The following is a 16,117-nucleotide window of genomic DNA, read 5'->3' as shown; positions in this document are numbered from 1 at the left end:
TCTGTTGAAGCAACTAAATAAAGTTCAAAAATTTTCAAAGAAACTGAAAAAAACTAAACCTCGTCCCCAAATTATCGTGTGAAAAATGTAGATTACCTGTGCATGGTGACAATTTACTAATCCCTAGAGTAATCCTTCATTTCCTAAGCACAAGTTGAAGCGAATAATGTGAAAATTTTTCTGAATATAACAAACAGTAAGATTTATATCCACTGGAGAAGATGCTTTTCCGCGTTCAGTGTTGTACTTCTTTGTGATTAGCGATCTGATAAAGTTCAATTGGTAACGTAACATATCACAAACGAGAGGCTGTTTTGATTGCCCGCCGAACGCTCTGCGTTGCATAAGCGCTTCGAACAGCCAAATTCCATCGAATCTTATTGACTAATTTTGTTCCAGATTTTTATTTCAGCTATGGGATGAAACGAAGGAAAATTTTGATTTAGATCGCAAACCGCATGTTTCGTATGTTCATGAGCACAGTTCAGCATCGGGGGTGGAATCCCATGTGAAAAGATCGGGGATGCTCATCATCTCGCTTAGGGGTATAAATCACAGATTTTGGTCCCACTTAGGTTCGTCAGGACGAAACGCCACCATTTTAAGCTATCAAAGCATCTTTTAGGACGCGCAAGAGGAAATAGTAAAAAAACCCTCTTATTTCCGATTTCAATCGTATCTTTTAGGGGTTAGATTTTGCTCGAGCCTTGCCCGGGCTGGTTTCTTTTTGTGGTTTAATTCAAATTTCCCGACGAGCGTCCCCGACCTCTTTACATGGGAGTCTCCCCCCCTCCCCTCCCAGCCCGGGTGTTCAGTTGGTGAAATTGCGATCAACTTTGATACAAGAGTTTTTATGGGAATCGGGGAATCCAACGAACGTAATCAGCTGTTTTAGAAAAATAGGGAAATAATTTAGTAAAACACCTTCGCTTGCTGCTGTGCCGAAGTGTAGACCGTTTGAAAGTGATCACAGAGAGTTTGTCTTCACTGTGCATTTTAATCTGTACATGTCGAAAGAGTGCAGTCGAACTTCACGTCCTACACCATCCGTTTTACCTCGAAAGGTTAACTCGTCCCCAGTCCTCTTCAAGCAGCGCGCGGCACAGCGCAAGAAGATGTAGTGAAGACGACTGGAGCCAGGCTGGAGCCGAATCAGCTCGTGGGGTGAGTACTGCCACATAGGCGACACGTAGGCCAGAAGTAAGCAGCTGATGTTACGATTGGTTTGGAAAATTTTTGGTCAAATTAATTTGGTCTTTTCTATCTATTTTAATTATAATAATAATAATAATAATAATAATAATAATAATGGGGTGAGAGAGAAGGAAGATGAAAAGTTGAAAAGTATCAAGATCTAGCAAGAGAAGTTCGAAAAATGTGGGGTGTGAGGACAAAGGTTATTCCAGTGGTAGTGGGAGCTTTGGGATCAATACCACTGAGATTGAATGACAGTCTGAGAGCCATTGAGGTGGGCATTCCTGTTGGACTGATCCAGAGATGTGTATTGTTGGGGTCGGCAAGAATTCTTAGAAAGGTGCTGGAGATGTAGAAAGAAGAGAAAAAGCAAACAAGGGGTGTTTCTTGGCTTCCCTAGGCAACTTATTGTTGCCCGGAGCCAATGACGAAACCAGCTTCAATATCATCAATTGCTGTGCGAATCTTTAGTAATAATAATAATAATAATAATAATAATAATAATAACAATAATAAAAATAATAATAAAATAATAATAATAATAATAATAAAAATAAAAATAATAAAAATAATAATAAAATAATAATAAAAATAATAAAAATAATAATAAAAATAAAAATAATAATAATAATAATGAAATAATGATAATAATAAAATAAAAAATAATAATAATTACTATTATTATTATTATTATTATTATTATTATTATTATAACGACTTTATTAACGTGGCAAATACATCCAGCAGTGGAGAATCCCCACTGCTAATAGGGGACACCTAACTAAAACTATCTAAAAATAATATACATTAAAGTCCTATAACAGAAATTAAAATTATGAGTTACAAAGATCTACCGGTATTTCCGAAAGAAAGGGACTATTATTGGGATAAATATGATCGGAATTTTCGTTAACATCACTGTTTAGTCAGTGAGGCGATTTTAGATGCGAAGAAGTTGAGTTTTACAGGGAGGCATCAGGAAAACATTTTCGCCATTTAACACTGATTAATTTAGCTTCGCCATAGTTTTATCAAGCTTTATGGGCTGATTATCTGGTATTTCTTAGAAACTTATCCTCGGATAATGCGGAATTTCTAGTCTTCTGATTGTCTCACTGAATCTCAGTTACCAGTTCTTTTTACGTGTGATCTTACCTTTAAAACGTTCGGCGCTTAACTTAAGTTCCGTCAGAAAAAAATAAATGGCTTTTTAAAAGCAACAGATTTGGTCGCAATTTAACGCGGAAATACAAGAACTATTGGGCAATGCCATCTCGGAAAGTACAAAAAGCTACAGAACCGTCTAGCCACGCTCGCTAGGAAAATTGCGCGACCAACACAAAGAGCGTCTGCGTAGTGGTCTACAGAATGTCACAAATATTTTGCTTTTCTTGAAATAAGTACCCACTCTTGCTCCGCCTTATGTTACTAGTGTCACTGTATTCGTAGAGTTTAGTAGAGTATTGCAAAAGCCACCACAAAAAATCTTGATAAGACAATTCAAATCGTTGGTTACAACTCCTCCCCACAAAATCGATTAATATTTTCTTGTTATGTTACAGTGCTTATGCTTTTACTCCAGCACAAGGACGGTGACCAAAAGTGCACGTGACTCCCCCATGGACTTGTAAGGCACTGTTGTGTGCATTTTCAACTTGTTTTTTCTTTTTTTATCGAAAGGCATCGTCGACTTCTTGTTGCCTTTCGTGACTCAAAAGCGTCCGTGCAACGCCTACTTATCAGCAGTGACACTATTGTCAGATCACGGGTAATGTCACGCTATTCAGATCAGCGTCTATAAAGGTTACTCTGTTGATATTGTCACGCTATTCAGATTTAAGTCTCGCTGGTGTCAAGCTTTTCATAGCACAATGTCACGCTATTTAGAGCACCTGTCTTCAATGCCACACATTTTCAGATAGACATTGCTTTAAAGCCAGCTTCAAATTATTTTTGTAGCGGGCGCCTAAATTGCTGAAGCGTTATGGGCTGAGGGTATCCTCTTTGACTTGTGTAGCATTAAATTAGTCAAGAAAAAAACAAATTACTGATCAAAAAGACTATTTTTACTCAGCCATAATTTTGAACTGAAATTTATATTTTCACAAGCTGATAATTGTGTTATGCGAGGATCTTAAAACGAGGAACAAACAAACACATGCACAAATTATTGTCTGTAGTGTTGGTCGTCATATGTAATAACCTATTTGTGATAGCAGAGCCGCGGAGAGAGTTAAAAAACGCTAACAATCAAATTTAACATTTAATGGCTTGCTCAGCCGCTAAATCAACAAACAAACTAACCAATTCCTAATCCGGCAAATAGTATTGCTTTGCCAACTTACGATTTTAATTGATTTTTTTCGCCTACTTATCCCATTCTGCAGCTATTTGTTTTTCGGCTTGTTCAAAATATGATCCACAAATTAAAATGACCCGATTGTTAATCAAACAATATTTGTTTGCGCAGCTACGCAATTTTCATCTTAAACTGTAACTAATTAATTTACAAATCAAATAGAATTTCTTTCAGCTATAATTTTTCACTGTTATAACGTAATTATTTTCAGAAGCCTAAAATAATGTTCTGTTGGAATCTTTAATAAATTGTTCAGAACTTAATCAACAAACACTGAAACAATTTAAAATTCTGGTCAAATGAGATTTCTTTGACAGTATAGTATTTAAATCGCAATTATTTTCCCAAGCTAATGGAGTTGATCTACTTGTGCCAATCGACGATTTCAAATTCAGTATTTGTTTTAAGTTGTTTCGTAGAAGACTTCAACTTCGTCTGGTAAAAAGGAGTAACCGCCTGCCAGGAATGATTGGGTGAATGAGGTTCCATAACTGTGGCCAGTTGGTGGCTTATAGCTATATCCAAGGTTTGAATAAGATCCTGAGTGGGAACTGGCAATGTAAAAATCGTGTCCTTCGCCAAAGGTTGGTCCATAACTGTAGCAGCTGTAGGTATGGTAAGCATCATAAATTCCAGGTGACGAGAATGTTACTGGCCCCCAGCCTGGCTTGTTAACCAAAGAAAACAGAAAGGCAGTTGAACTGTACCGGTATGCACAGCTGTAAGCTAATAAGCAAAATAATAAGATTGAAAGTGATTAGAATGTTATTACTGATGATTAATAAGTGGCTATGCTATGTTCTTTTCCACCTCTCCTAAATATCACTACGGATGCTCCCAAGCAAAAATGCTTTTACTTAACGCAGGAGATTGACTTTGACAACATATCTGTTCTCGAATGTTTTCTAAAAAGAGTAAACTTATGACATGCCAGTGCAACAGTTCAGACTGTCTGGCGCACTCAATTTTTTTTTTTTTTTTTAGTATGAAGTTGGTCGAGGACATGCAAGTGAGTCGCTTAAATCGCTTTATTTCTGCTATATTCTTATTTTGTATCTTTGTGTCATGGAAAACCGGTGTCGAAAAGAATTCACTAATAATAATATATCTCTCATTAGAGAGTTTAAACTCGAGCGTCGTTTTGTCAAACAAACCGAATGTCTTCAAGCGAGCGACGACTCAAAACCAGTCCAGAATCAGGACAGCTCAAACCAAATGGACCAAACATAGATACATGTGCTTATGGATTTCAGATGTTGCCCTACATCACGATATTGAGCCAAACCCGGGCCCGACCGCAAAGCCGAAGTGTTCTTCTTGCGACAAGACTGTCAGGAAGAATCAGGCGGCCATATTGTGCAAAGGCTGCAAAAGAAGCTATCACGGCAAGTGTGTGGGGCTACGAAGGGACGACACTAAAAAACTTCACAACTTTCAAGCAGACTGGAAATGTTTGACTTGTTCTCTACCACAGTTTAGCGATTCCTTCTTCGATTCGTTTAATTCAAGCGAACTTTCAGATCATGGGCATTTAAACGATGCGAATAGCGATTTCTTCGACACTTTGCACGGATATGCAAATAAGAACTTTATTATCGGAAGTTTCAACATAAACGCTCTCGCCGGAAAATTCTGTGAACTTCAGGACTGGATCGAAACGTTCGACATTTTGTGTCTACAAGAAACGAAGATAGATGCATCATTTCCAGATTCCCAGTTCGCGGTCAAAGGATATGAATGTTACCGTAAGGATCGCAAGAAAGGCGGTGGAGGTATTTTATTGTATGTTCGCAAATCCATTCCTTCAAGCCAAGTGAGAATTAGAAGCAAAGCAGTGGAGGCAATACTCGTCGACATTCAGCTTGGACAGCGACTTATGTCTTTACTTAATGTTTACAAACCACCGTCAGTAAACAACCAGACGTTTACGAGCGACATGTGCGAAATTTTAGACGCAGCGACTTCAAACCGAGCTAGTGTGTTATGTTTGGGAGATCTCAATTGCGATGTTCTAAAACCACAAGATAGCGGGAAACAAGGTCGAGCTTTCTTAGATATCTGTGACATCTACGACTTGGACAATCTCATAAATGAGCCAACAAGGATTTCAATTTCTAGAGAGTCTTGCTTAGACATTATAGCAAAAAATTCTCCGACATTCGCATTAAAATCAGGAACAATGGAGACAGGCCTGAGTGATCACAAACTGGTCTACACCATTCTTAACAAGAAATTATCCAAACCAGAGACCGTTTTTACGAAAGGCAGGTGTTTTAAAAGCTTCGATGTGAATGCTTTTAATTAATAAGGACCTTGGATGTGTGCCGTTTAATGTGGCGTATGTGTTCGAAGACATCAATGACATCTGTTGGGCTTGCCAAAAGACGTATACCGATGTGCTTGACGATCATGCACCAATCAGAATGAGAAAGCGCAAGGCGACTTCAGGCCAATCCAAATTTATTACTCCGGAGATAAGAAAGGCCATTCGGAAGCGAAACAGTCTAAAACGAAAATTTGACAAAACAAGGAAAACAGACGACTGGGAAGCATACCGAGTGTTAAGAAATCGCGTGGTCTCCATGAGGCGAAAGTCTGTTGTTAAACATTTCGATCATCTGTGCTGCCACGTGCTGGAAACTACAGGGCTTTTTGGCGGTCACTACGTCCTCTTTTACACACAAAGAAACGTGCGCAAAGCGATTTGATCATTTTAAAAGCAAATAGCCGAACGATTATCGATCAAGCTCAAGTAGCAGAGATTTTTAATGACTATTTTACAAATATCACCGATAGGTTAACAATCGATTCATACACTCCGTTCCAACATCAGTCACATGCCTCTCGCTTACCTACGAACAGTATAGCCAGTAAGAGCTTTACTTTTCGTTTTACAAATTACCACGAAGTAAGGCAAATACTCAACGACATCAAGGCAAACAAAGCCAGGGATATGACTTAATTCCGCCACGCGCAGTCAAAGCAGCGGCACCATCAGTGTCTGAACCGCTAAGTGATCTTATAAATACTATTATTGCAATGGCAGAAGTCCCCGAAGGGTGGAAGTATGGTCAGATTACACCTTTACACAAAAAGGACAGCGTGTTGGACAAAGCAAACTTTAGACCTGTCACCGTGCTGCCCGCATTCGACAAAGTGTTTGAACGCATTGTCCATACTCAGATGAGTAGTTATTTTGATACCATTTTCCACGATTATACGTTCGCGTATCGGAAATTGCATGGCTTCTCTGCAGCGTTATTAACACTTACCGAAGAGTGGAAAGAAAAACTTGATCAAAGCCACGTTATCGGTGCTGCTACACTGGACCTTAGCAAGGCATTCGACTGTATCCCTCACGATCTTCTGTTGGAAAAGCTTAGATTTTACGGACTGGATGAAAGATCATGGTCCCTCCTTCAGAGTTATACCTCTTACATCGCTACCAACGAGTCAAACTGGGAACCATTTTTTCATCGTGGAATGTCGTTCGTAGTGGTGTACCCCAGGGGTCAATATTAGGACCGCTTCTTTTTAATATTTTTATGAACGATTTGGCCTATGCTATAAACGAGAGCAGCTTATTAAGCCTTGCAGACGACACCAATTTACATGCTTCAAACGAATGTCCCCGCGCAGTGGAAAACATGATTAACCAAGATCCGTTCAATGCCACCTCTTGGTTTAAACAAAACGGAATGAAGATTAACTTTGAAGCGCATCTCGCAGTCGCTATGAGGGACTCACAGTGTTCCTCTGTACTGTTCTAAAGCGAGGTTGTCCGCCAATAGAACACGATCGCGCTCTAGTTGGTTTAATATTTGGTTAGTATCAGATATACGCATGCGCAATGTAACGAAACTCTCAGGATGGCAAATGGGTTTTTCGGGTTCAAGATTTCCTAAATAAAAAAGTAAACTGTATTTTCTCATGTTTTGGTCTTGATTTCTATGTGTTATCATTTAATTGTGAGTATTTCAGGATACCTGTTGAGTACATTGGTTACAGAATAAAAGCCCGTCGAACCGGCCTGACCTGTCAACAATTCACTCTGGCAGAATAAGGTCTAAGTAAAGTTGTCTTAGCGGTTTAAAAACCGTTTCAGCTCTTTAAACAATAAACACAAGCACCGGCATGATCTCGTTATCAGTTGTTTTAGACCTTAAAACAACAACTCGTTTCATTTTAGTGTAGGCATTTTGAATGCACGGTGTTCTTTTACCTAAATCTGTCATTCACAATATTTACGCAAATTTATTAACTTACCGTCTGTCTTGTTTGTAATAATACAACCATGAACTTTCATCAGACAAGCGGCATGGTGTAATTAATAAACGAATGAATGATACAATATATTTCTGAAGCTGCCTGTTTTTTCCTCGAAAAACGGGGAGTAGGTAATCCTCAGTGGCAGATCTAGTGGAGGGCCTGGGTGACCTGGCTACTCCCCACCCCCTTATTTTGAGTAAGAAAAAAATCGCAGAAGGAAGAAAAGCCGGCAAGGCAGGCAAACCCCCGCCTCCTCCCCCTCTCCCTCTGCTCAAGGTCTGTATCCGCCACTGATCCTCCATGAACGAGATTGAAAAAGTTAAAATTATGCAAATCAGGGAAAGAAATGACGAGGAAATGAGGCCTTCGCGTCGCACGCTAGGACAAGAAAGGGACTGCCTGTAATTTAGTCGGTCCTCTACTTTGACTACTTTAATTTGCCATTTGTTCACAGAACAGACAAAACTTTTAAGTTTTTAACATACATCACTACTTTTGATTTTCATTTGTTTCAAATAAAACATAAGGAAAGAAATATCATTGAACTCGTGAGAATCATTTAATTTTTTGTCTCCAAGCTTCCGACATTACTGATCATAGCAGTCTACGAGAATAGCTAAACACGAGTTTCCCGGATTTTGCAGTTCAGTGGTAAAAACATACGAGAGTTGTGTGGAAGGTGGGTCTCACTCCCGTTACAAAACCTCGCAGATTTGTTTTCTTTGTCCAACTTCCGTTAAAACAGAATTGAAATTTTCCTCAGAAAAAAATAATTTGCTCACGGCTGTCCCATCCTCGGAGACCCAGCCAATGATATTAGCTGCGAGAAGAGGTTTGGATGGAAGAAAAATGGCTCGAAGGAAGTTTACCGAGAAGCAAACTTTCGGCTTCGTGCAGTATCTTCCCGTTTTAACTTTCTTTTGTAGAAGTTGGGAGCCTATAACTGCGAAAGGGGCGCTTTCCCTTCATGTAGCCTACTTCTAGGTTCTTCGGACCTAATCCTCCGCTTTTTAACAGGGAAGTTACCGTAGACGATCTTCTTTGGCGCCAAAATCGAATGTCACAAAATTTAGAAATCTTAAAGACGGCTGAGATTAGGAAGTTCACGTGATTGTTGATACTCTGTACACGTGCAGAGCTAACTACAACGGCAACAGCAACGGCAACGTCGCTAAGCAAAGGTTTATTGGCCAAAACAATGGTGTTGCCCGTGCGTGGTAATTTCTTTAGCGTTCTCTGCAAGATGTCACAACAAATTATTTACTAATTGTCTCTATGTCTTTATACCTTAGTTACGAACGTAGTCCCAATGTTTACTTCTGTTTTTATTGGTCTTGTCAGAATCGGACGTCTAAGCGTCGCCACGTTCCTTTAAGTTATTTTTGTTCGATTTCCCGTGGCCGGCTAGTCAACCTTGTACTATCGACGTTTCTTGATTCCTAACCCTTGGCTCAAGCGGGACCGATATGTGAGTACCTTCGTGATTTTGATTAGGTTACGTTTTATAGTTATGAGCGAAAGAATACAAATGAATGTTATTGTACAACGTTAATTGATTTAATACTCAGGCTCGTCCAAAATAGAAAATGTTCTTAACGCTGTTAGAGCCGTGAACGCCCACCATTTAGACTTGAGAGCTTTGGGCTCAATTTCTTTTATTGTGCAATAGACCATTTTACAGTTGTCTGCTCAGTGACCTGGCCTTTGTATGGCAGCGAGGCGAGAGTTGACCTTGTTTTGATACAGACCTCACTGCTTTTGTTGTGTAAAACAAGTTGTTCTGATGCTAACTAGGTGCATTTACATGACAAAAGCAGTGAGGTCTGTATCAAAACAAGGTCAACTCTAGCCTCGCTGCCTTACAAAGGCCAGGTCACTGAGCAGACAACTGTAAAATGGTCTATTCCTTCCCTTATCTAAAATAATATTTATTTGTATATTAACAATACGTGGGTTATAGATTTTTGCAGAAGGAATACAAATGAAACCGTCGATATTTATAATTTCCGGCGTACTGAATAGGCTTTTTTCTCTGCTAACTTTTTAGCAAAGAAATGAATGGCGTGAGATTGAGCCAAACTTTCTTTCCTTTCGCAGTTTCAACCAGTTTTTGGTGTTCATATCCATTGTGCGGAACACTAAATTCCATACCTTCTTGACACAAGGGATTCAAATATTTTCCCACGCGTGAACTAAGGCTCCAAATGTTTTTGTTCCGCTTGGAAACGCATGCGAAATAATGATCCTCGTTACAATCAGCCAGATGCCATCTTCCCTCACTCGACAGAACAGCACAAGACGACTCATTGATGGGACATTTTGGTTCCCCTTCGGCCCATGTAAATACTGCAGTTTTCATTAGCTCTGAATTTATTTGGTCTGCGCTAGGGAAGTTGACACCACATAACAAATATTTCGTAAAATCCATGATAGTTCCTTGTTGCTTGATTCCGTTCCAAAGCGGACCGTATACGGTGCTGTCACTATAGATTCTAACAGTTTCTTTATTGTCCCCGACTGCAGAGCAATTTTTGAGTTGTGGAGAGAAGCTATTGACAGTGAAGCCTTTGGTCCAGAAGTGTTTATGAAGATAGCGCCCAGAATGGTTGTTTCCGTCAATAAAAAAAACTGTCTTCTTCATTTGACGCATCTCTCTGATGGTGGGCCATCTATTTGAAAATTTCAGTTTTAAGTCAGCTGGTGTTAACACCTTGTTACCAAAATACTTTTTAATAGCATGGTTAATTGGCAAGTCCGCGCTCTCGGTTGTATGGTCATCGAAATAAATTTCAATGATCTCATTCCTGTTTTCGGATTTTCGAGTCCAATCCGAAATTTCCTTCATTCCTTCTGTGAATTCTTTATCCCACGGTAAACATCCTACTTTCAATTCCTTGTTGCCATGACTCATGCGAATCTTCCCAAAACAGTTCCAGAGGTCAATTTCAAGATTCCGCACGCCCATGTTTAGTTGATCTGTGAAACTGAATTCCTGATTGGCTAGAGAGATGCACACGTCATCTGTCCTAAGCGGCCAATGACAGTCGTCTAGATCTCCATAACCACTTGCTCTGTTGTTGTAAGAGTTATGCGCTCCAAGGACCTGGACATGATCCACAGGAACGTCAATCTGCAGTTCTCGCTGAGTTTTTAAGGCGAATTGCAACCAAGGTGAAATTCTCGCAGTCCCTTGGACGCAGATACCATGAAATCCACACTCGGAACAGTTTGCCTCACTGCTAAGTTGATCGCAAGAACTTTGTTCGGTTACGTCCCGAGATATTCGCTCCTCTTTCTTCTGGGGTGACTTTAATTTAAATTTCACACCACCAGTCTGATATTTATTTACATAAACACTAAGATATCTGTCTTTCAGAGGCCCGTGTTCTTCCTGGTACAAAACATGTAGTTTATACAATAACCGAGTACCTGACGCACTTTCTTTCTCGAAATCTAAAATCCCTCTTACGTTAGTTTTCTCGTTTTCCGGGCTTAACTGTCGAATTCCAAATTCTGCGGCTCTATTCAAAATCGCGACCTCTTCGTCTGACAGGTGGCGATTTCTAGCAAAACTGTTCATCTCTGTGACCCCACTGGCCTTAGCTGCGAAGGAAGGTCTTGATGCCGCGTTCTTTAGTGAAAGGATAATGTAAAACAAAGCCACATAACAAGAGGGATATCGCAAGAGCCCTATTGCGAATCCAACAGGTAACTTCGTCATCTTTGTTTGAAGATATGGTAACTGTTCACGTTTTAGGTGAGAGCGCAAGTTGATGGAAATATTCTGACATCTGGCAAGAGATGTCAAGTAGAGTGCAGGTACCAGAAGTGAACCTGTAAACAACAAATTGGTTGATCGCAACCTCGGAAAGTAAGGTCACTAACGGTAAAGGCGCGCTGGTTTTCCGACTACGAACAATATGTGCAACCGCAGTAAAATGCTAATATAATTAGCAGCGTTTGTTATGATTTCCCACCGTAGGCGCTACTTAACAGCACGTAATCGCGGCTCCGTCCACATTACGCCGGATGGATGTGAAGACGGAGGTTTCACACTGAAAGCGCATTTAAAGGTTTCCGTTGACACTACCCCGGAGAAATTTGAAAACGAAGGTTTCACTCTTAAAACGCATCAATTATTTTGTTGAAGCCAAGTTTGGGGAGTTAACTTGTACTTCAACACTCTATTTCAAGTCTGGTTACTTCTTTTTTATTTCCACTGATGCTCTCAGTACAGTACTCTCAACGTTCTTCTACAATTGTTTTTGATTGATTATAATAACTTCTACAAGTACTAGGAGTTCACACATCACGTTTCTTTTAAAGGGACCACCACATGATCCATCAAATCACAGTCAAACTGTCAATTAGGCTAACGTAATGTCATGCGAAGTTCGCATAAGGTTCTACTGCGATTGTGCGCAAAGCTACTTAGCATATTTTCCTTCTAGGTTATCTAGGTTGTCTAAAACATTTTCTATCCTGATTTTAAACCGAATATTTCTAAGTGGTTGACTAAAATAAGGTAACGTGAGTAATATAAAAGTTACAGTCGTGGTTCTTATTGATGAAAAGTTTAGGATAACATTAGGTTCAAAAATAAAAGTTGTTTTTATGATTTTCACGCAACATAAGTGTTACTACTAACAAAATGATTGCACAATCCCAACTTCCTGGGTTGGCCTTTCTCAAATTTTGAACCCATCTAGTTTCATATCATTTTTGGTACAAGACACAACATAAAGTTATTTTTGATATGTACACAGTTCTTTCCAGTTTTGTGAGAAGTGTGAACGAGGTGTGAATTTCAATTAAACGACCGCAGTTGAATGTCCAAAACGAGCGACTAAATGAACAAAGTTTGGCTGAAAAACTAGACAGCAAAATCCTGATGAGTTATGGAATCCCGAATAACTATTTCCAGGAAGAGCGCTTTTAAAAACTAGATTTCGATTTTATGTCATTATCTCGAATGAGACGCGTAAGAATATTAACCAAAGTAAAGGTAAATACAGCTGAAAATCCCGAAAATGATGGTGCTCAATAGAATATGAATAAACTCAAGTTTTCCTCCTAAAGCAAAAACTACATAATAATATAATATAAGGAGAAAGTATAATTTGATCAGTAATGAAATAGAAAATCAAGTAACCTTTTTTAATACCCTAAAATATCCCACAATTATATTATCCTAAAATATCCCATGATTATATTATCCTGCACAAAAACAAGTTTTCCCTTAATAATCTAATAACGAATGGGTAATTATATAAAAAACGTTATCGCTTGCATTTTTATTCTTTAACAATTTTCTGTCCATACTACGCCGGAGTAATTTAAAAACGCAGCAATCACCGGTCATTCTGGATTTGTGTTGGAAGAAAACTCCGTCAGGGGAATCACACGATTATCGTAAAGCCATCGTTTTCGAAAAGCTCCGTTTTCAAACTCGTTTTCTTCCACACGAAAACGAACTGGAGGCTTTTTCGAATTCCACCTGTTTGAAGAGCGCTTTCGAAATGCTCCGTTTTCGTGACGGATTAGTGTGGACGGTAGGCCTAACCGTAGAAATAAAGCTGCGTTTTCAAGTTCCTCCGGCTTAGTCAGTGTGGACACTGCCTTCGTCTGTGTATGTTGTTAGTTTAAAACCAGTCTTAAAAGGAAGACAAGACTGTGAACTGATTCAATAACAATAAATCATCTTTGTCTTTTATACAAATTTCCTGTTTAGGATTAGGCGAGGATCATGCGGGGCACTGCTCATTGCTCCAAAAATTACGGAAATTTCGAAATCAAATATATTGATAAGTTGAAAATTCCCCAGTAAAGTTTCAAAATAATCCTTAAAAAAGTTCCTCAAATGCGAACATTTTGAAATCATCCATGGTACGGTCGATAGCTTTCCATTCAACCAAAAATTCTGAAATTTCAAAACAGGGACAAATTGTACAGAAATTTCCTGGGAAAGTTTCTAGAAAATCCTGAAATTGTTGAGTTTTTGAAACGCGAACCATTCAACCGAAATTTCCGGAAATTCCGGGGGTAAAGTCAAATGGAACGGAAATTCCCGATAATAATTTTCCGAAAATTTCGGTAAACCTTGTGAAGTTGTCGTCTCTTCCGGAAATTCTTAAAAATACTGTTTCATTCGCCACTGGAACTTTCCGGAAATTCAAACCGGAATCTTTGCTAGAATGGAAAGCGCCCGATATCTTTTCCGTTTTTATGCCCTCAGAGAAGAAAAACTCCAATTGAAAATCGCAATGAATTAGATTCCTTTTTTACTTGTATAATTCTGTATTTAATACAAACAAAATTTTCTTGAATCCACTGATGATAATATATAGACCTATTTTATCAACTGATTAGACAGATAATAAAACAATAAAATAATAATGCTATAATATATTTGTGAACATCTACGTGCCGGTAGTTTTCACGCGCGCGGCCTATGTCTCTACCCTACATAGTGGACATTTTAACGTAATTCCACGACTCCAGTGGGAAATTTGAGGAATGTGTTGGAATAACGAGAAGAATAAAAGGAAGAAATCACGTCTTCTATCCACATCCGACGCCCTTAGCATCACTTAAAAAATAAAAAAGTAAATATATGTCAACTGTGTTAAAACTGTAGACCGCGGTAGTTACAAATACATTTCGCCCTTCGAGCCTTGTCAGTCTTCCGCCATATTGAAAATATCAATTGGTGCAGAATGTATAATATAAATAATATATAATAAGGTCGAGATGATAGCCCAAAGAAAATGCGCTGATTGGTTTAAGATCGTGTTTTTATAACTCTATAGAAACACAGAACCAGCACGAGCTGTTGACGTAATGATGGCGCAAGCCAAGAGAATTTATATTTTGATGATAAAAGTAAACAAGTGTTTTCTTTTCTTTTTTTCTTTGCGGTATTTATATAAGAAATAGAAAACATGTGTTCGGTTTTTCTATCAAGTTACAGAAACACTCGTGAAAGTTTGGGAGGTCTCAAAAAAAGCAGCTTGAGCTTGAGATTTCTATCGCGTGATAGTTGACGAGGCTCAGCCCGAGTCAGCTGTCACGCATAGAAATCGAGAGCGAATAATCTAGTTGTTGATAACATAAAAATCATGAGAAATGTTAATCCTTTTTTTCTCTCAGCTCTCTCTCTCTCTCTCTTTCCTATCTTTTTTTCAGCACTATTTTCCGAAAAAAATGGAGTTCCTTTATGTTTTGTTATGGCTTATTGTGGGGAGTTTTTGGCTTAGGCCGAAATACTGCGAAACGGGTGGAATTTTTCTAATCGTCGTTTTCATAATTCCAGACAGGTGTGTCTATATAATTACACACTAAGCTTCACGCTATGGCTTGTTTGCAGTGTCATGCCATCAAAAATAAAAATCGTAACCATTCAATAAATTAAGTCAAGAAGCTGACATATGAAAGATGATTGATATATAAATAACCTCGCCAAGTTTTAAGTCTGTACGGTTTTCCATCCGCGCGTTATTCGGAAAAGTGTTTCGCTCAAATTTATAGAGCTTTGTATGGTGTCGCCATGTTTGTGCCCCTCGGAGGGACACAAACATGGCGGCCGTAAAGTAACAGAAACATCTGTCATTGAGTTTTGCGATTGAAACGAAACGTTATTACTCTAGAGCTCCGATACATTGAAATTAAAACTTTGTCTAGAGCAAGAACTGTTTAGTTAGTAAATGCTTGAGCAATAACTCATCTTTTGACTTACTCGACAGCCTTATCGAGCCGCCATTTTAATGTCACGCAACGCATAAACTTGGAAATTCCGACGTGCTCCATTACATAATAGGCTGATTTAGCAAGAGAACGGCAACGTCACTTGACGACGGCGCGCGCAGAACAAACACCCAAATATGGTCAAATTAGAACAGAATCCAGATTATTCCGCGCGCCCTGCAGTCGTCATCTGACCATATTTGGGTATTTGTACTGCGCGCGCCGTCGTCAAGTGACGTTCCCGTTCTCTTGCTAAATCAGCCTAATGAGGAACCCTGTCGGGCTTAAACGTTGCAAAACGTCAAGTTATTAGAGGGTCTTACATCTAATGAAACTAAAACTTCACAAGGATTGGTAATTTCTTATTTTGGAAATTGATGACGTCACATGAAAACCAGCAATTGAATCTGTCACCTTAGTAATTTTTTTCCAAAGTCTAACGTTTTAGCAGAGGAATGAATGGCGTGAGATTGAGCCAAACTGTCTTTCCTTTCGAGGTTTCGAGCAGTTTTTGGTGTTCATATCCATTACGTGGAACGCTAAATTCCATAC

General features: G+C 39.0%; 2 protein-coding genes across 2 annotated transcripts in view; one reads left to right on the top strand and one right to left on the bottom strand.

Moving 5' to 3' along the window:
• The window catches only part of LOC110055743 (uncharacterized), a 183,676-nt gene that overhangs the window by 62,355 nt on the left and 105,204 nt on the right, over window positions 1-16,117 (top strand). The window lies entirely within an intron of this gene.
• Window positions 9,135-11,561, bottom strand: LOC149104375 (uncharacterized). The gene has a single exon (XM_089272183.1). It carries the CDS (start codon window positions 11,541-11,543, stop codon window positions 9,858-9,860), a length of 1,686 nt encoding a protein of 561 aa, XP_089128309.1. The 5' UTR covers window positions 11,544-11,561; the 3' UTR covers window positions 9,135-9,857.

The sequence above is a fragment of the Orbicella faveolata genome, unplaced genomic scaffold (genome assembly GCF_042242905.1).
Source record: "Orbicella faveolata isolate gen_17 unplaced genomic scaffold, um_ofav_v1 contig_34, whole genome shotgun sequence".
Taxonomy (NCBI): Eukaryota; Metazoa; Cnidaria; class Anthozoa; order Scleractinia; family Merulinidae; genus Orbicella; species Orbicella faveolata.
The sequence above is the reverse complement of the archived record's forward strand: the minus strand, read 5'-3'. Positions and strand labels throughout refer to the sequence as shown.

Bases quoted from the DNA above. Each gene is read 5' to 3' on its own strand.
- LOC149104375 (XM_089272183.1), bottom strand. From the start codon at position 11,543: ATGACGAAGTTACCTGTTGGATTCGCAATAGGGCTCTTGCGATATCCC.